The 21,285-nt window shown below is 34.9% G+C and overlaps 2 protein-coding genes across 3 annotated transcripts; both read right to left on the reverse strand.

Annotated features, from left to right (window-relative positions):
* Positions 1-677: 677 nt before the first annotated feature.
* Positions 678-1,729, reverse strand: LOC113563108. Its single transcript, XM_026974268.1, has one exon. It carries the CDS (start codon positions 1,561-1,563, stop codon positions 1,009-1,011), a length of 555 nt encoding a protein of 184 aa, XP_026830069.1. The 5' UTR covers positions 1,564-1,729; the 3' UTR covers positions 678-1,008.
* A 9,612-nt stretch (positions 1,730-11,341) lies between these two features.
* Positions 11,342-14,414, reverse strand: LOC105284360 (F-box/LRR-repeat protein 2). Of its 2 annotated transcripts, none has more exons than XM_011347770.2 (4): positions 12,974-13,117; positions 12,673-12,859; positions 12,306-12,585; positions 11,342-12,175 (listed from the first exon to the last, which is right to left on the reverse strand). In XM_011347770.2, exons 2-4 carry the CDS (start codon positions 12,814-12,816, stop codon positions 11,877-11,879), a joined length of 723 nt encoding a protein of 240 aa, XP_011346072.1. In that variant the 5' UTR covers positions 12,817-12,859; positions 12,974-13,117; the 3' UTR covers positions 11,342-11,876. The 2 variants fall into 2 exon arrangements, with proteins under 2 accessions (XP_011346072.1, XP_011346073.1); XM_011347771.3 differs by lacking the exons at positions 11,342-12,175; positions 12,306-12,585 and adding exons at positions 13,132-13,291; positions 13,430-14,414 and having other exon boundaries at positions 12,733-12,859; positions 12,974-13,044.
* Positions 14,415-21,285: the final 6,871 nt, after the last annotated feature.

A 21,285-nucleotide genomic window follows, 5' to 3' on the forward strand; every position in this document is an offset into this window, starting at 1 on the left:
GTGAGCTCATGTGAGCTCATGTGAGGATCTAAAATGTGAGTTGCGTATTTTCATTGAAGAGAATGGCGCGCATTCACACTAGAGGCACGTCACGCACATCACTCGAAATCACGTGAGATCAGTGCGGTACCAGTCTCCTCACGTCCTCACGCGTTCTCATAGTTTCTGCTGCGTCAGTTCTGAGTCGTCAGTACCGTGAGCCGACGTAAGTGTACAAGTCGTGTTTGAAAGTATAGTCAACAGTCGTTCACTATGGAAGAAATGCTAATAGAAAAAGTTCGGAGTCGAGGTTTTCTTTATAACATCAAGTCATCAGATTATAGAGATCATGAAATGAGAACTAATGCATGGGAGGAGATTGGAAAGGAGTTGAAAATTAAGCGTAAGTGTTTGTAATTTTTATTTTATTTATTTATCTATAAGCTTCAATGCTTTCATTTGTTTTGCTATTTGCTTAATCTATATCTATATCTATATCTATACTAATATATAAAGAGGTAAAGTTTGTTCCATTGTTCGGGGTAATCTCAGAAACTACTAAACCGATTTGAAAAAATCTTTCACTGGTGGATAGCTTAGATCTTCCTGTGTAACATAGGCTATGTGCAATCGTCTTGCAACTTCTAAAACTGTGCACGTCGTAAAAAAATACGTTCTTTATGCTTTATATTGTCCAAATATACCGAGCGCGCGAAGCGCGCGAGGAACAAGCGCCAGTTAGTAATAAATAATAGGTTAGTTAGGTTAACACAGATTATTAGCTTCGATATGATTTTCATTTTGCGTGTTGTCCTCGTCGGATCATAGGCAGTTGCCATGGTACTGAACCAATAGATGAATAAAAATAATTTTTAAAATAATCTCGAACATCTGTTGCTTCTCGTGGAGCATTTCTTCTAAGTTGTTGCAAATTTCGCATAGCAGAATTTCTCGGACGTAGTTGCTCAATTTCATCGGGAGGTTTACGTTTTTTACAAAGCATATTGTGTAGACAACAAGCAGCCAATACTATCTTATCAGCAATTTATGGTTGTACCTCCAGAGGTCGACGAAAGATTCTCCACTGTGAAGCAAAAATGCCAAATGCATTCTCAACAACCCTTCGAGCCCGTGATAATCGATAATTATTTTTTTTTCTTCGTCTCCTGCGAGGTGATGTCTACTGTATGGTCGAAGTAAATATGTTTTAAGGGGAAAAGCCTCGTCTCCAACGATTACATATGGCATCGGAGTATAATTTTCAACCAAAGGTGTGTCTCGTGGAATATTCAGTGTTTTGTCTTCTAGTTTCTTCCCAATTACAGATGTTGAAAATACATTGCTATCACTGTTTTTACCATATGCGCTTACATCTATAGCAATAAATCTGTATTCAGTATCAATTAGTGCGAGGAGAACTTCTGAATGAAAACCTTTATAATTAAAATATTTTGATCCCCCTCCAATTGGGCACTGAAGAGCGATATATTTGCCATCAATTGCTGCTACACAGTTTGGAAACTGCCAAAGATCCCTAAATTTTTCTGCCGAAACTTTCCAAATGTTTTCAGTGGGCTCTGGCATAAAAATAGGAGCTAATCTTTTCCATATTGCGTCACAAACACTTTTAACTATCTCTCCTACTGTGCTGAATCCCAAACGATAACTGAATCCTAGGCTTTTAAAAGAGTTTCCAATCGCGAGAAACCTGAAAATGCAATAACTGTTATAAGAACTTGTTCGTAAATTACTTTAAAAAATCAATTAATTGATTTTTGCAACTGAAACTGCGAAAGACACGTGGGAAAAATTACGGAGGTGTTTTACGAATGCCCTGAACCGACGACGAAATAAGAAAAGTGGAGATGGAGCGAAAAAAATGCCTCCTTGGAAATACGAGCATAGATATGATTCTAATTTATTTAATTACAATATCACGGGTTGCTGAAAGATTATTGTCGCAAGGTAGAGTCACACTCTTCGGTAGCGCCAACTTGAACGACTAGGGCCACGCTCTTCGGCAGCGCCAGTCGAAAATCCTTCAGTCACTTAAGGAAGGAAAACAATGCGAACGAGAGATCTTTAAGAAGATAGAGAGGAAGCTTCGCTAGTGATTTCTCCGTTATTTCGTATTAGATTTTTATTAATATGATGATAATCTTTGGAAACATGGAAGAATGTTAATTGATAATATAATTTCTACCTTGATCCTATAGGTGCGAGTGGCCGCAGTCTCTCTTACAGATCGTTTGCTTGGTTTATATACTCGGTTAATCACGCTTCTATCTAATTGGACGCTATAGCGCTAATCGAACTCGGAACCGAACTTCTTCTGTGTATTTCTTCTCTGTGTTTCTTCTGACTAATTCTTCTCTGCATTACTTCTCTATATTTCTCCTCTGGGTTGTTCCGAGCGTCGACAGCCCTTTTTATACCTTGGACGAAAGGGTGGGCGTTTAAAAATTACGTATGTGGGGGTCAACTTTGACCAATAAGATTCTGATAAGTGTCTCGAACTTTGGGACCCACGCCGTCGTCGTCTGGTGTTATCACGGTTCTGTAGTGGGGAGGTTCCGCGTACACTTCCCAGTACAGAACTTGCCCTAATCTGTTAATTATGCAATTTACAATATAAATATTGCTAATTCAATTGCGCTGTGAATTTTACGGTGTGAAGAGTACTTAACACGTTTTTGAACGGTTGTTCTATCTATTCTTAGTGCGAAGATAAAATAATAAACTATTGCAGAACAATCCGTTTACACTATTCTTTATTTGGAGAGACATTCCTAGCGGCATCGCATGATCATTATAAAGGAAGATGTCAGTGGTTATATATTTATAATATAATAATATAAAATAACGCTGCAGGAATTTCCATGGAACTAGTGATAAGCGAGTGCATAGTCTCTCGTAGCCCTTTTATGGCCATGTATCACAGCGTGCGCGAGACTCAGACGCATTCTTGTACCGTTTATTATCGTTTGTTCAAACATTGTGACATTTCGATACGGAATCGGTTCGAAACCTTGCAGGCGTAACAACGAGGTTTTACCGTGACGTAACACTGGATACAATTTTACACGACATAATCCATGGCGGCTTCCTTCCCCTGTTTTTAAGGTACCGAAGATAGTCGATTTCGGCCGGACACAAACGACCCCCGTTTACAGGTTAAGGGTTAATATTAAATTACAGATTGGACCATTTGAAATACCTGTAAGGCTTAAAATAGCAATGCGTATAATAACTTTTTAAATAATAATTTGCCAGAACTGTGGGAAAATGTTGCATTAAATATGCGACGACTTATTTTTCAACAAGACGGTGCACCAGCACATACTGCGAGATATGTGCAACGTACTCTTGATGAAAAATTTCCAGACAGATGGATAGGACGTGGTGGTCCCATAAGTTAGCCACCACGATCACTAGATTTAACACCGCTGGATTACTTTTTTTGGGGTCACATAAAGGAATATGTTTATAAGCGACAAATTAATACTCGCGAGGAACTTGAACAGACAATTATTGAAGCCATTGCTACAATGACTGAAGAAATGGTTACGAATGCAATAAGTAGTTTATTACGACGCGCACAATTATGCATTCAATGCGAGGGCGGCCAGTTTGAACATTTATTGTAAAGTTATGTATTGTACTTTAATTTACAATTAATTAATAAATTTGTTAAATTTGTTAAATATGTTAAATATGTGTTAAAATTTGTTAGATGTATTAAATATGTATTTAATAAAATAATGTTGCGTGAGAAGTCGTAACAAAGCAAATGTACTGGAAAGTGTATTTAGATGTAAAAATAATGTTGATAATAATAGAAAAACTTTAGTGTAATTTAAAAATGTTTCAGTTACATTGAAAGGATCGTCACGTGATAGATGAAATTTTAATTTAATATTTAATAACTTTTTTTTAAGTTAGAATGTTTTATTAGTATTTAATGTAATAAGACGAGAGTAAGTTATTTAGTATTGAAAATAAAAAATTGTTTATTAGTTATAATATTAATAATGTAAGTGAAGATTATGTAAATAATTAAAAGAAAACTTAACTTATTGTACCTTTTGTATGAAAGAAACGGTAATAATAATGACGATACTATCGATAATATTGTTGATCACTTTGAAGTTGACACATGTCACAAAGTTTGACTAGAACTTGAATTTTTCGGAATGGTTTTAGTTCTTACATTCATTATTCGTCACAAGAATGTACCAATGCAATGTGTAGAGAAGCGAGAGAACATATAATGACAATATTATTGTAAATTTAGACGATAATATAATAAAATATAATAATATAATAAAATATAATAAAATATAATCATATAATAAAATACAATAAAAAGGGCGAAATTCACAAGACCACTTGTTCACTTGTCATTTCGCCGTGCCTGAGCGCGCGAAATCTCAAGTCTGTTATTTGAGAAATATAATCGCTTCCCATTTAAAAACTATTGTAGCCTCGACATTTTGGTATTAGGATTTTCGTCTTGAAATGTTCTAAGGAATCTGCCATTAGGAGGAAAGTCCGCAGTTTTAGGACACCCTGTATACCAAAAAAAGTGAGGAAGATGTAGTCACTTATGCTAACAGAGTAAAAGTTTTGGGGAAACAGATATTAGAGACATACCGCAGCTCTGGCAGCCTTTAATCCGGTCCCACTGTTAAAATTTCATTAGAAAAAGATATGGCAAAATGTTTTATTAGAGGAATGAAACCGGAAATAGAACAAAGAATCACTAGAGATCTAGATGTTCAAGCAATTATTGCAGATGCTTTAAGAATAGAAAGGGAATTGCATGCAATGACGGATTTACGAAAACGAACAGATACTAATTCAGACAAAAATACTCAAACTTGTCAGATATGTTATAAAGTGGAACATGCAGCTAATAATTGCAAGAAAAATGTTAAATCCGATTTAGGAAATGAGATTCTAATTTGCCAAATTTGTAAAAAACGAGGACACAGTGCCGAGAAATGTCGATTCTGCGATCCTCAATCGCGAGTTGTCATAAATGTAACTCACAAGTAAACCTACCCAAGTGGAATACTCCGATTTTTTTCACATTTGGCACAAATGTAGAACTTTGAAAAATATTTTACCCATATTTTTCATTTGTGCTCTAAAGCGGTTTTAAGGGTAGTTATTACCCTTCCAATGTTCACCCTCCTATCATCAATAAGTACAATAAAAATATATAAGAAACAAAATTTAATACAAAATATATGTTTCTGGATCGCTAATTGTGAATGTGAAGTCAGATTTGCAAAATTATTTGTTTATCTCTACAAAAACCTTTTTAAAAAAGAAAAAATATTTACGCCAAGTACATAAAACGTGTCGGACTTTGCAAAAACAGTGTAATTCAAATAATCGTTCTAAAACAAGAGTATTATACAAATTTATTTATTCATTCAAAAATATACATGAAATCAATACAAGTAGCCAAGTATATCATTATTATTATTCAAAAGTGAACTGTTCACAAATGGATATGAAATCAATGCAATTTATCTAGTATTTGTTTAAAAATGGATGTTATCAGTGCAATATCCAAAAATTATATACAAGATGCATTCACAATTAATCCAAAAATTATATGAAACAAGTTGTATACATTCAAAAGTATATGCAACACAAGCTTAACGCATCCATTGTCTCTTCACGCAAATCCTAAGTCGCATAAAACGGGCTTAAACTGATTCAAATAATCAACGGAATCATAGTGAAGCAAAAAACTTGGCGTGCCCGGGTTGTATTACGATACAATCAATGTTTTACAGTATAGAAATTATTTGCGTGAAGTAATGAAACGATTTACATACAATATTTGTAGAAATATAAATATATAAAAGCAACAATTAAAGAAGAAAGAGATGTTTTATATTTCCAAGGCAATTATTGAAATTATAAACATATTTACAAGAATTCAATTAATGCAACCCGGGCACGCCAAGTTTTTTGCTTCACTATGATTCCGTTGATTATTTGAATCAGTTTAAGCCCGTTTTATGCGACTTAGGATTTGGATAAAGAGACAATGGATGCGTTAAGCTTGTGTTGCATATACTTTTGAATGTATACAACTTGTTTCATATAATTTTTGGATTAATTGTCAATGCATCTTGTATATAATTTTTGGATATTGCACTGACAACATCCATTTTTAAACAAATACTAAATAAATTGCATTGATTTCATATTCATTTGTGAACAGTTCACTTTTGAATAATAATAATGATATACTTGGCTACTTGTATTGATTTCATGTATATTTTTGAATGAATAAATAAATTTGTATAATACTCTTGTTTTAGAACGATTATTTGAATTACACTGTTTTTGCAAAGTCCGACACGTTTTATGTACTTGGTGTAAATATCTTTTCTTTTTTTGAAAAGGTTTTTGTAGGGATCTCACTCCTTTTTGTACATTTTTGAAATTTCTTCATATTATAATAAGATTCGTAACCTTTATAACTTTTTTATTATTAACTTTAAATAATACTAATTGGAAAATAAATATATACATTACAAAACACTAACTTTGCCATTTGTTGAGATATCTCGATTCAACTACAAACGAAACGAAAAGCACTACAACCAACTACAAACGATTGTAAAGAAGACTGCGAAAGCGGATTCGCGATATCTCAACAAATGGCAAAGTTAGCTTTTTGCAATTTATTTAATTGTTTATTACTTTTAAATGGTTCAATTACAAAGCATGAAAAACAACTAGAAACAATCCTGAAAAAGACAGCGCAAGCGGATTCGCGATATCTCACCAAATGGCAAAGTTAGCTATTAGCTATTTTTTATTTAAACAAATGTTAATAATTTTTGAACGGTTCAACTACAAACAAAAAGAAACTACAAACGATTGTCAAAAAGTCAGCGCAAGCAGAATCGCGATATCTCAACAAATGGCAAAGTTATCTATTTTTTATTTAAACTAATGTTAATAACTTTTGACGGTTCAACTCCAAACTAAACGAAACAACTACAAACGATTGTGAAAAGACAGCGCAAGCGGATTCGCGATATCTTAAGAAATGGCAAAGTTAGCTATTTTTCATTTAAACAAATGTTAATTAATACCTTTTGAACAGTTGAACTGCAAACAAAACGAAACTACAAACGATTGTGAAAAAGTCAGCGTAATCAGATTGGCGATATCTCAACAAATGGCAAAGTTATCTATTTTTCATTTAAACAAATGTTAATTAATACCTTTTGAACAGTTCAACTACAAACAATTGTCAAAAAGTCAGCTGAAGCAGATTCGCGATATCTCAATACTCAACGTATCAGACGCAGTGTGAATCTCCATAACGCGCTTATGTGAACGCATCTTGCGGACAAACTCGCTTTGCTTGTGTGCGTGCGAGCATACGTACGTGAGTCTGAACCTTCTGAATCTGAAGAAGGAAAACGGAACGTCACGATTCTAGCATACGATTACGATATCTCAGGATAGACTGCACCAATCGCGTTCGGAGTGGTCGCGATCGAAAGCTTGCATCCATATTATGTTATTAAAGTGCCGTTAGATTTTTACATAAGGCTTTAGTTTTTGAGATATTTTAATTGAAAGTGAGGGTGACGTGAAATTCCGGATAAGCTACTTGGTAGCGCCTCGACGATGCCGCGCCAGTGCCGTATCAAGCGGCTATTTTTTTATGTACTTGGCGTCGCGACGCTACCGCGTCGCTTGATTAATATAACTTATTTGTTTCAGAAAGATGGAAACGCGCTGGCCGCTATCCGTGGCGTAGCGGGCGTGGTGGGCGCGGCGGACGCGGCGGAAAGTCGCATTACACCATAAACCACATTTATTATAATTAACCTAAAAATAAAATAAAGTGAATTAAAAAATATATATATTTCCTTTTTTTAGACTAGTACAACAGGCGCGCGCATTTATTATATGCACAATTATCACACTCTACCAAATTGTTAACCTCCACCCGAAGACATTTAACACGGCTTTTTTAAGAGTGGATTTGGCATATTGCGAAGAGTTTTCGACGATTAAAAATCCTGTTCGGAATTGCATTTAATGAGATTGCAGTAACTGAGGAATAGATCATTGGAATAGCGATTACGGGTGATATTTGTCTCATAAAAGCACTCTAGAAGTTTCGAGAGTCGCGATCGAGAAGGCAAATCGGGACAAATATTTTCTTTCTGAGCTGTTTGTCACGCAAAAATCGAGACAAACATCAACCGTGATCCAACCGTTCATCCGCGAACTTTCTCAGGAGACATGCGCGAGGCGATGACGTCAGGCGGCGACTGCCAATCGCTCGGTCAGCGTCTCGCTCCGCGCATGTCTCTTATCATCGGGCTGCGTGAGGCCCAACCATGTGCCAATCGTGTGCGGCACGCGGGGGTCACCCCCAAAACTTTGAAATCGATTGGGCCTAGCCAAAATTCATGGGCTCTACAAATAGAGCTCCCAGCAATCCGCAGACTCACTTCACAGTCAGTCTGCAAAGTATCCAAAGTATTCTCGCAATCAATTAGTTGCAAAGTCTGTCGCTTTCAGTGCGCGCAAATTCCGTCGCTCGCGGAATCGTTACGGTGATAAATTCCGTCGCTTGCGGAATCGCCACGTTTGATACTTTCCGTCGCTCGCGGAATTAAAACGGCGTATTGACCTTGTATATAGTGTACATAATTTATTTCAAATTATATATAACTTTGTGCCGTTACAACAGACGCGTTTCTTCTTTTGTGTGTTCGTGGATGTGCTATCCGTCCCGTAATACCTCGCGTTCGCAACAATCCTTTAGATTTAGAAATGAAAAAGTTCTAGCCATTAAAATTTTTTTCTTTTTCCGAGGAGTTCTGTGCTATTTATATTGTTATTTGGCATATTGCCTAGAGTTCTCGATGATTTAAAATTCGTTAAAACAATAAATGAAAAAGTTCTAGCCATTAAAATTTATATTATACGCTATGCGCGCGCTATTTTATTTTATTTTTCACGATAAAATAAATACACAAATAAAAACACAAATTTATCAATATAACCGCACTGACCGCCACTATGACATTCTGACATTCGCAACACGAAGTTCAAGCCATACGAAGTTCGAGCCAATCGAGATAACCAACGTCGCGGAAAAGAGGCCTCAACTATTCGATAAAAAATAACTTCAAGATCGATAAGTTCTTAATGTTATTAAAATACAAACAATAACTTAGTTTTTAATTTTTGCGAAAATATGAACTCGTCAGATTAAAAATGGCATTTTTTAAAAACAATGGTTAATTTTTGTTCATAACTGCAAATGAATCTTTGATAGTCAATACATTATTTATTAAACTAGATTTCGAAAACACCTTAATTTTATATTTTAGGTTTTGAATTTGTAAGAATTCGCCTGTGTGCGCCGCGCCGCCTCCATCCACATCACAGTCGTGCCATCTGCCGTTACCGACCGTTACTCATAACCGAAGGAAGGCATTTATGCCGTTGCTTGTACATCCGTACATGCTATCTCGCATCTCTGGCGCACGCGAGAAAACGGAGCTGCTGCCATCTCGACGAAAAGAACGAACTGTACAAACGACGATGACGACGATAATAATGACGTTTCTTAATCGAAAATTTGCCAATTTCAGACTTTGCATCGCCATATCTCCGCTCGTAGGGCATATAGAAGAAAAATGAAAACACTTTTATTACATAATTCGACTCCAAGCTATCCATTGAGCCTACTTAGAAGTTGATCGGATCAGCCGTTACTGAGATCCGATAATCTAAGCGTCTCTGAAAACGTCGCGTCGCGTAATAGTACACGGTCGGTCTCGCTGCGCGTATACTTGGCGCGAGACACTACCGTGTCTCTTGATCCGGAATTTCATGCCAAATTCATGTCTAACAAACTTTTGATTAAAATATCTCAGGAACTAAAGCCGTAATAAAAAATCTAACGGCACTTTTATAAGATAATATGGGTGCAAGCTTTTGATTGCGATCAGTTTGAAAAAAATTGGTGCAGTCTATCCTGAGATATTGTAATCGTATGTAAGAATTGTGACGTTTCGTTTTTCTCCATTTCCATATTCTGGTTCAGACTCACGTACGTATTCTCGCACGCACACAAACAAAGCGATTTTGTCCCTCAAGGTGCGTTCACACATGCACAATTTAATTTATTAGCGAGCGAGCGAGAGAGAGAAAGCGAGAGAGAACGTAAGCAACAGAGAGAAATATATATATATATATATATATATATAATATTTTATATAATAAATTTTATATAATATTATATTATATATATGTAAGAGAGAGCGAGAGAGCGAGAGAGCATATATAATCTATACTAATATATAAAGAGATAAAGTTTGTTGTTCCATTGTTCGGGGTAATCTCAGAAACTACTAAACCAATTTGAAAAAATCTTTCACTGGTGGATAGCTTAGATCTTCCTGAGTAACATAGGCTATGTGCAATCGTCTTGCAGCTTCTAAAAATGTGCGCGTCATAACAAAATACGTTTTTTATTTCATACCGAGCGCGCGAGGAACAAGCGCCAGCTAGTGAATATATAAAAAGAATAAAATTTCTCACTCTTTCACTTTCTCACTCTCTCTCTCTCTCTCTCTCACCCTCTCTCACCCTCTCTCACCCCCTCTCTCTCTCTCACCCTCTCTCACCCTCTCCATCCCCCCTCTCTCTCTCTCTCACCCTCTCTCTCACCCTCTCTCACCCTCTCTCTCTCTCTCTCTCTCTCTACACTTTCTATCATACAGAAAGCAAATTGTTAACCTAAATCCTGTCAATAGCTAACATATAAGATAGTACAGAAATACAAGAATGGAATCATAAATTTCACTTATCTTGATATATCGTTGACATTAATACTCTTTTATGTAGTGTGTACATGATTATAGTACAAATATTGTTATATTTATTAATTTTAATATTTAATATATATATATATATATATCATAGTTGTACTATAATCATGTACACACTACATAAAATATTAGTATAAAGTATTAATATCATCAAAAAGATATCAAGATAACTAAAATTTATGATTCCATTCTTTTATTTCTGTACCATTTTATGTAGCTATTGACTGCATTTAGATCGGCCATTTGCTTTCTGTATGATAGAAAGAGAAAGCCACAATCGCGTTGCAACGTTCTCACTCTGTCTCAAACAGTCAAACTTTGGCTTCACCCTCCTCGTCTACAAGCTATGGGAATGTTATATTATAATATACGTCATTGAACATAGGTTTTACGTGTGCGAGAGGAATGCAATGAAATCAATGGCGTGTTGGCTGGGAATAAGTATCACACAATTTTACACATTCGTTTGCTTGATTTTATTATTATCTCATACTGCAATGCGAAATAGCTTACATATCAAATAATACCTTACATACATAATAATAACTTACATACTGCGTAATGCCTCTCTTTTTTTCGTTGCTTCTCTGTGAGGGAGCATGGAGAAAGAAATATAACGTAAAAGATAATAATATAAAGCTAGATAGAAATAGAATATAAAATTGTCTATACAATGTCAATCGTCGAGTAACAACTTATGTACAAAGTCTTAGGAATATGGATGGCAATCCGATAAAGGATTTCTCATAGAAAACGAGCTGACATCGCGTAGAAAACTAAGAAACCACGTTTATAAATCTGAGCTGTGATGCACATTATGCACATTAAACTAACTAATAGTAGAATCTTTGAAGAGGGGGATATATGTTGAAACTTTCGCAATAGAGCATCTCTGGACTATCGAAATCATCCCCGAGAAAATAAACTGCGTCGTCATCGTCATCGTAATCGTAATAATAGTTGTCGTCCTCGTCTTCATCGTCGTCATCGTCGTCGTCATCGTCCGGATACATGGCAGTGCACGCACATACGTCGATCAGACAAATCGACATTAACTATTTGCAAAAGCGGAGATAGTTTATCATCGCTTTCATGCTTAGAAATAATCGACGTGCTCCCGATAATAAGTTTCAACATGACGTTATTAGACCGACTGTTACACGCGTCTTTGTCCACGTGAAAGATATCCTGCAAACCACTATCGGTAATCCGATCTAGATAGCCGATTGTTAATCTCTCCAGTTTTGCTAGCGTAGCGACGGTCGTTAATCCGTCATCCGTCACGTTGCAGCAACCTATATTTTGGACAAAACGACAATTATTAATTAACATATACGACAATTTATTGTGATCTTTAAATCAATTTGTAAATCACGTACGTACACGCATACGTTGCACGTGCTGACAGAGATACGAGTGACTTACCTGTTATGTCGATGCAGACAAGTTGCTGACATCGTTGTACCACGCTGACGAGGAACTCATCCGACATTTTGTGATTGTGCGTAATTTTCAGGATTTGTAGACCAACGAGATGAGTCAGGTAAACATATCGGACGTTTGCGTGAAAGGCAGGTCCCCACGGAGCTCCACGGAGTACTCTTAGGTTTTTACACTGTTCGCCGATGGTCTCCAATGTGCGTTCAACTACGCCGATGTACTCCTTTATCGCAAGATACTTGAGACTTTGAAGCTTTTTTAGCGCCTGTTGACAATCGCCAATTACGTGTTACGCATGCGATGATATGACAATGGTAAAAAGAGAAGAGAAAGAAATAATTTGGACATTTACCAAAGAAAGATGAACATCCTGAGTTAGGTCGCACCTCTCTAATATAATTGTGTCCAATATAATAAACGCACGGTTTCTGCACAGTTTTCGGCAGGCCCGACAGAGATTTGCCTTGATTTCTGCGCAGGTAGCAACTCTCGACATTGCCGTAAGCAAGGAATCACTTGCGTAAGTCTTTGAATGTTATCTGTAATATGAATCGTGAAATGGTAGTACATGAGCGCCGTTAAAATGACGTGAATTTTAGTCGAGCGCAGCTAAATACAGAAAGATACGGTAAAGAGATGTGAAAACACCAAACCTTTTCGGCCAAATTGCTGATGAAGAACTTTCGTATTGGCACACCGTCCATTGTCTCGGGATGCATGTAATCTAGATATCAACACGGACAATGAGTCGATGAGTCGATAAAGGTCAGTAATCGTAAATGTAAATCACTCGATATTTGTGACCACTTACCATCTGATTTTTCATTGGTGGCAGCGATGACGGGGTCAGCAGTGGCGACAACCGAGTCACCAGCGGCAGGGTGACCCGCGGCGACGAGACACACGGCCGCGGGATTACTTTCTTCTTCTTGACAGAATCGTCCCGAAAATAAGTCCTTGTATATTATCATCTGAAAATGAAAAAAATTATTATATACTTTTATATATATATATATATATATATGTAATAATTTTTTCATATATATATAGATTTTCATATATAAAGGAATGTTAAATAAACTAACACGAATATTGCGGACAATACTTACGTCTTCTTCTTTGTGCGCCATTCTTTACTTCTTCACAGACTTCAAGCGACGCGGTAGGGTCGCGACGCCACATTCTTCTTCTTCGTTCTTGTTGGAGAACTGTCGCCATAAACTAACAATTGAAGAAGAATGACGCTCGCGTTATTTGGAGCGCCAAATGGAACGCTACGGAGGTCTAATCTGACATCATTGATTATCATAGTCTATGCTTGCTGCTTCTTCCTTTTTATGTGTTTACGTGTTACGTGAGAAGCTAAAATCAAAGACTTCAAGCGCGATATATTGTGTAATAACTCTGCAGAGTATAGCAGGTATATACATTATTATTACAGAAAATGTATTCTGATATAAAGAAACTTCTGTTGCTGAGTTTTATTATAGCCGTTATTTTTGCAGTTACCAAAGACAAACTGCCATAGTCTTTCGGCAAAAATACAATTGTTTGGGATTACATAGTAAAGGTATTATATAAATTAAATGTATTTTAATATATTAAATCATGGATTGCAATTAATAATTAATAAAATATTTTTATTTACAGGTTACATGTTAAAAACGTTAGGTAAGAAAAGTATAGCGGCTGCTCTCTGGCGCTGGGTCTCGGCTGCTATAAGCGCTGCAGTAAAAAATCGGCTGCTTTTAGCGCTGAATCTTGGCTTTGACGCCTTGTATTATTGTTTATTAAAAGTAAAAGTGAATATTATAAAAATATAATATATAGACAATATTATAAAGTACTGGCTATAGTACTGGCTACATTCTTCACTTATTTTACAGCTAATAGTTATTAAGAGAGAGGATATATATTTTATATTATTTATATACTAATTTGTACAATAATTGTACAAAATGTCTGAGAAAATTTTATTAACTGAGGAAAAACGTATAATTGTTGAAGGTGAATGGTTGACTGATTTGCATATGGAACAGTTTAATCATCTTTTAAGAAAGTATTCAAATCCCTAAAAAACCTTTTTAAAAAAAGAAAAAATATATACGCCAAGTACATAAAACCTCTCAACTTGTCAAAACTCAAAACTAAATATGAAATTAATAATTAACTAGCCAAGTATCTAGAAGCAGTTTGAGTATTTTACCCAAATGTTTTCCATGCATACTCTCTTATTACATGACGACATTGAAGTACTTGCGTGCCCGGATCGCAGTGGTCATGTATTCTTGTAAATTTGTATAGTATCTTGTATCTTGATTTTTAATAATGATTCGCAAATGATTTTGTGTCTCTTATAGGTAGGACAGTACGTTTTAATGTGATTCGGGCACGCCAAGTACTTCAATGTCGTCATGTAATAAGAGAGTATGCATGGAAAACGTTTAGGTAAAATACTCAAACTGCTTCTAGATACTTGGCTAGTTAATTATTGATTTCATATTTAGTTTTGAGTTTTGACAAGTTGAGAGGTTTTATGTACTTGGCGTATATATTTTTTCTTTTTTTAAAAAGGTTTTTTTAGGGATCTCACTCCTTTTTGTAATTCTCTTTTTCTCTCTCGCTCTCTTGCCCTCTCTCGCTCTCTCGCCCTCTCTCACTCTCTCGCTCTCTCACTTTTCCGCTCTTTCGCCCTCTCGCTTTCTCGCTCCCTCGCTCTCTCGCTTTCTCACTCACAGTCGTCCTCTCGCCCTCTCGCTCTCTCACTCTCTCGCCCTCACTCTCTCGCTCTCTCATTCACTCGCTCTCTCGCTCTCTTTCTCGCTTTTTCGCTCTCTCGTTCTTCCGCTCTTTCGCCCTTTCGCTTTCTTACTCTCTCGCTTTTTCGCTCTCTCACTCGTTCACCTTCTCACTCTCTCGTCATATTAATCCTTAAAATTTTCTTATTGGATTGGATATCGTCATACAATGTCGTCGTCGTCGTCGTCGTCGTGCAACGTCGTTGTCGTCGTCGTGCAACGTCGTCGTCGTCGTGCAACGTCGTTGTCGTCGTCGTCGTCGTCGTCGTGCAACGTCGTGCAACGTCGTGCCTCCCTCCCTCTTTCTTTCTCGGTTTCGTTCTATGAGTAAATGTTCCAAAATATATCTTAAATTTTCATAATTTATATTTCACAATTAAAAGAATTATCTAACTATCATTGCAACGCTATCACGATGATTTCATTTAAAACAAGGAAATTACAAATTTTTTATAGCTTATTCGATTTATATCTTTGTCGTAAGAAAAAAATTGTCCATGTATTTTTAATTACGAATAAATTAAAAATCGTGCATGTATGAACGCATGTGTGAACGCAAGCTTGAGGGACAAAATCGCTTTGCATGTGTATGTGCGAACATATGTACGTGAGTCTGGAAATGGAAAACGGAACTTCGCAGTTATAATGTATGATTACAATAGACTAAGGATTGACTGCATCAATCTTATTCAAATTGATCGCAATCGAAAGCTTGCATTCATATTATATAATAAAAGTGCCGTTAGATTTTTGATATCGGTTTTAGTTCCTGAAATATTTTAATCATAAGTTTATGTGACCTGTCAAATGACATGAATTCCAGATAAGCTTTACGGTAGCGCTCGACGTTTATGCAATGAATTTGGCAACGCTCGACGTATATGCAGTGATGCTCGTTGCTCGGAACCTTATTTTTTATGTACTTGGCGTCGCGACGCTACCGCGTCGCTTGATTATAGACCTGTCGAAACATGGCAACTATATTTTTTAAATCAAATCCAACTTGTACCTGAAAATAGTAAACATATACAGATATTATATAGTTCGTCAGGTCCAAATGCATCAGATTGGGTATGTAGTTATGATGACAGAAAAAACTTATACATTTATGACTCGCTAAATAAGAAAACATTGCATGGTGACCATGAAAAATTTTTAAAGCGATTGTTTCCAACATATCCCTTTCACAAGTATTCTGTTAAATTTCCTGTTGTGCAACATCAACCAAATGGTAACGATTGTGGTGTTTTCGCAATTGCTTTTGCAATCTCATTGTTGTTCAATATTAAACCAGAAAAAGTAAAATATGATCATAACTTAATGCGTTTACATTTGATAAAAATATTTGAATCAAATTTACTTGAACATTTTTCTCAAAATGAACAATATGGTCCTCCTCAGAAAGTACTTCCATTAGCAGTAGTGAGAGCTAGAGAAATGGAGGCAGCTCGTTTACGTGCCAAACGCCAGTGTGAGGCAGACCAAAAAAGATCAATTCCATTAAATGTAATAAAAAACGCACACAGTTCTGGTAATATTAAACAACAAAATTACCTTTTTAAAAAAAGGTACAAAAAAGCGCCAAGTATACGCGCCTGAAGTTCTTTCAAAAAAGGACTCTACAAAACTAATGATATGAACAAATTGCTCCAACTACAATGGGTATTTATGCAAACCAGAAAATCTATTACTTTATTATTACTCTTTGGCCGATATTTATTGTTGATTCTGATTTAAGACCATCTTAATTAAGTATAATCATAAGATATTTTAAACCAATCACACAATCGTATTAGCATCTTAAGACATTACTTCAGATCGTCTGGAAATAAGAACGGACTATGAATACTAGCCTTTGATATTAAACAATAAAGGAGATAATAATATTAAGCAGATATTTTTATACGAATAAATATTTTAATACATAGAAATATATTTATTAATACAAATAAGTGTTTTTTTCAAAATACTTGGCGCTGCTAAACCGAATCAAAAATTGTCTTACAAGTAAACCTCGGGGAATGTCAGACGCAGATTTTTTTCACATTTTGTACAGTTGTTCCTCATGTCAAACTATGAAGAAATCTGTCATTATTTTTAGCCCAAATTGATTTTTACAATTTTGCATAAATTTTTTAATTTTACGCAAATATACGCTTTTACACACGTTTAAAGTCATTTTAGCAGTTTTATTTTGTATGAATAAATCTTTTCCCGATTTTTTAAAACTCGGCATACATGTAGAACACGAAAATAATAGTTTATCTGCATAGTGTTTCTCCCTGTTAAGAACATTAAGCAGTTTTGAGGATAGTAACTACCTTTCGAATTCTTCCCTATTGCCATAGAAGTGGTTCGGTAAAGGAAAATTGAAAAAAAATATGTAATGTGAAGGTTTTGGGGTCGCTGACTATGAATCAGAAATTCATTTTGCGAAATTCTATACCTAAGCCTGCCTCGCACATAAGAGATAGTTGGTCGTTTGTAAAACAGATGGTAGGGGTTAATATTGATAGTAATGAATCTTTGGTATCTTTGGATGTTACTTCTTTGTTTAATAATGTTCCTAGAGAGTTGATAATAAGAGGTATTGAAAAAAGATGGCAAGATATTAAGGATAAGACGAAATTGAACTTAGTACAGTTTTTATATGCGATAGAATTAATTTTAGATGCTAGTAGTTTTAGTTTTGAGGGACAGTTTTACAATCAAACTCATGGTTGCCCAATGGGTTCTCCGCTTTCTCCGGTTTTAGCGGACATTGTTTTAGATGATCTAGAGACGGCTTGTATTGGGACACTTGATTTTAGAGTAAAGATATTTTATAAGTATGTAGATGACATCTTTGCAATACTTCCGAATGACAAAGTCCAATATGTGCTTGATGTTTTTAATAATTATCACCCCAGGATAAAATTTACCATTGAAAGGGAAAGTAATTGTTCTTTGAATTTTTTAGACACCACTATCGTTAGAGATAATGGTAAATTGTTAACTAATTAGTACCAGAAACCGACATTTTAGGGTCGGTATATTAATTACTTTTCCAACCACCTCATAAAACACAAGATTAGTGTAGTCACGGGACTGGTCGACCGAGCGTTGTTGTTGTCCGGTAAGCAGTTTCATGCATCGAATTTAGATTTTGTTAAATGTATTTTACGTAATAATTGTTATCCGGAACATTTTATTAATAAGCATGTAAAAAGACGAATGAAAGTTTTAGCTTATAACGACGCTTATAGTAATGACGCTAATAGGATTGTTGAAAGAAATAATAACACAAGAAATGTAGAGCCTGGAGTTAGTTACATTGCGATTCCGTTTGTGAAAAGTTTGAGTGAAAAATTAGAAAGAATATTAAAGGAATTTAAGTTATTGATGGTGAGCACTGTACCTAAAAAGCTAAATTTGATTATAAGACGCGGAAAGATAAAATTGAGATAGGTCAAGGAACTCGAGTGGTGTATATAAGATTGATTGTTTAAATTGCGATGCGGTCTACATTGGACAAACTAAGCGGCACTTACAATTAGATACTCGAAGTAAAGAACATAAAGTAGACATTAGAAAGGATTTCAGCAATCATTCAGTAGTGAGTAAACATAGGGTAACCAATGGACATGAGTTTGATTGGGATAATAAGAACATTTTACATTATGAGACGAATAATAGAAAAAGAGAGATTACTGAAATGTTTTTTATTAAAAGAAATTCAAGTGCAATCAATCTAAAACGTGATACTGAGAATTTATTAGATATATATGATGTTATTGTGGAAAACACATAGATTCTTGTTTTGCTCGGCAGTTATGATTAGACTCGTGATGAATAAGGACGTGTTGTCGTCTTTGTTCGGTTTTCGTTAGTCATTTTCTAAAAGTAAGTCAGTTTTCTTGTATTAGTACATATATGAATTTGTAGTAATTTGTAGTATTTATTTACAGAAAGTGACTACATATTTTTTGTTTGTATGCACCTGAGGAGGGCCTGAAGTTAGGCCGAAACGTTGTGCAGTTGAAATATATTGAGCCAGTGTTGGTCGAAGAAAAACAGCTTGTTATTATATATAATATGTTTGGTGTTATTTTACTTACGAGTTCAGAGGTCCTCACATAGCCACCTTATGGCCGATTCGAGAATTGCCGAATCGTAATATATAGCTAATACATTTCGGCGAAAAAGAATATTAAGTATGTGAGACCTGATGATCTCGTTCGATTGAGGACAACTATTGGAACATTTTTAATAAAACATAATACATATTTATTAATACTCTTGTTGGCATGCGACGACGGAAATGCATTATATTATGCGAACACTTAATAAATGTGTACGTATACATAAATCTATCGCCCTCTCTTAGAGAAGACTGCGATGATTGTAGTACAAATATGATAATGCTTAATAAATCCATTTTTTTGGCTATTGCAGAATATATTTACGAAAAATATTATAACGTTGATCTGTAAAATATATTATATATTCATCAATTTTCACTTAAATTGTATTTTAACATTGATATTGGTTATGGTACTCAATTCTCACAAACCGATTCTTTACATCTTGCATGCGCGTACAGTTTCGAATTATTATAAAATTCTTCAAATTATGCAAAAACGGGCAAAAGTGGGCGCCATATTCTTAAAGTACATACTCGAAGGAATTCAATGCTACCTGATTAATGACGATAACTAGCGGAGCCTAAGGGAGCAACGATTCGAAAGTATGAGCAAACTATCGAAATTCAGTAATATATAAGTATAAAGTTACACCATTTTTTAATTTTTGCACTATTTACTTTGTGCTCCAGTATAATGATTTGTCTATATACATATAATAGTGGATGCGTAATAATAAAAGATTTTTTCTTCGCTGAAAAACAGTAGTACCAATGAAATATTTGGAAAGTAAAATCTTCGATTGCATATATGATTTTGAAAGTTTAAGTTGTTGTCAAATGAAAAGCAGCTGATCAAATCGAATGAAATTTTCAAAATAACTACTTTACTATCAAAATTATGACAGGACATTTGCCTGACCTCATCTCTGGAACTGACTTTTGGCCATTTTTCCTGGTCTCCTGGTCCAGCATCTCTCGGATAAATTTTGAATTCCTTTGCAAACAAAATTTTTTCGTGTCTCAACCACATCTCGAAAGTACTATCCCGCTAAAAAGTACGTATCGATTGAAATAAGTAATGTCGTAATGCGAAGGCGCTAAGTTGGGTAAATACGTCACGTGCGGAAAAACTTTCCAATTTAAGTTCAAAATGACTTGCTAAATACGAAAAACATATATGACTTCTCATTATTCATTGCATTAACTATTGTTTTTTAAAGTTATATTTATTTTATTTTATCATTAAATTCTTACATATGACGTTTTATAAACTTTGATGCCAAATCTTCAAAAACATAAAAAAGCGAGAAGGCATTTAAAGTTTAAATAATAATATCAGAGCGCTGAAAAAAACTAAAAGATTTACAAATACCATAGTAAGTAGTCCAATGGAAACAGAAATAATTAAGATGATCAAGTTATGTTATCCACGTTGTATACATATATGTATAGGATTTGAATTTTATTTTTATTGAATTCTTCTCTCAAGATATGATAACCTGCTAAAAAAGTAAAAAAATTTTTATTTATTTATTTCAAGTTTACATAATATTTTTATTGATATTATTTCTGATCAGATGCTTAAATCTTGGGATAAGATATTGCTAATACAGTACTCAAACATCATGCACCACAAATGCCCATATTTCCTACTTTTTAAAATATTTTTGACAGTTTGTGCAATTTTAGTTTTTATATCTGTTGATATAAGCTATCAGAATTTATTTTGTTGAAAGTTTTAAGGTTAAAAAGTAAGAGAGCGTATAACATTTGTTGAAAAAGGATTTCTTTAAAAATTTATGAAACTTTGATAGTTTTATATTTTTCACATTTTAATATCTTGATTCTTTAGAGAACACGTGGAACAAAAATAAAGACACTGTCATATAATGCAAATGTTCCGTAATCGAAAAAATTTATTAATAACTCGATTGACTCAGTTATTACTGAGATACAATAATTTTAAATATTCTCGAACAGGCAAGCCGTGTAAATGTATATATACATGATGTATTTTACGAGAACTTAACACGAGACATACTCC

This window comes from Ooceraea biroi, chromosome 12 (assembly GCF_003672135.1).
Source record: "Ooceraea biroi isolate clonal line C1 chromosome 12, Obir_v5.4, whole genome shotgun sequence".
Taxonomy (NCBI): Eukaryota; Metazoa; Arthropoda; class Insecta; order Hymenoptera; family Formicidae; genus Ooceraea; species Ooceraea biroi.

Bases quoted from the DNA above. Each gene is read 5' to 3' on its own strand.
- LOC113563108 (XM_026974268.1), bottom strand. From the start codon at position 1,563: ATGCCAGAGCCCACTGAAAACATTTGGAAAGTTTCGGCAGAAAAATTT.
- LOC105284360 (XM_011347770.2), bottom strand. From the start codon at position 12,816: ATGTCGAGAGTTGCTACCTGCGCAGAAATCAAGGCAAATCTCTGTCGG. The intron at 12,586-12,672 runs GTAAATGTCCAA...GATTGTCAACAG, and splicing joins AGGATGTTCATCTTTCTTTG to GCGCTAAAAAAGCTTCAAAG. The intron at 12,176-12,305 runs GTAAGTCACTCG...TCCAAAATATAG, and splicing joins TGTCTGCATCGACATAACAG to GTTGCTGCAACGTGACGGAT.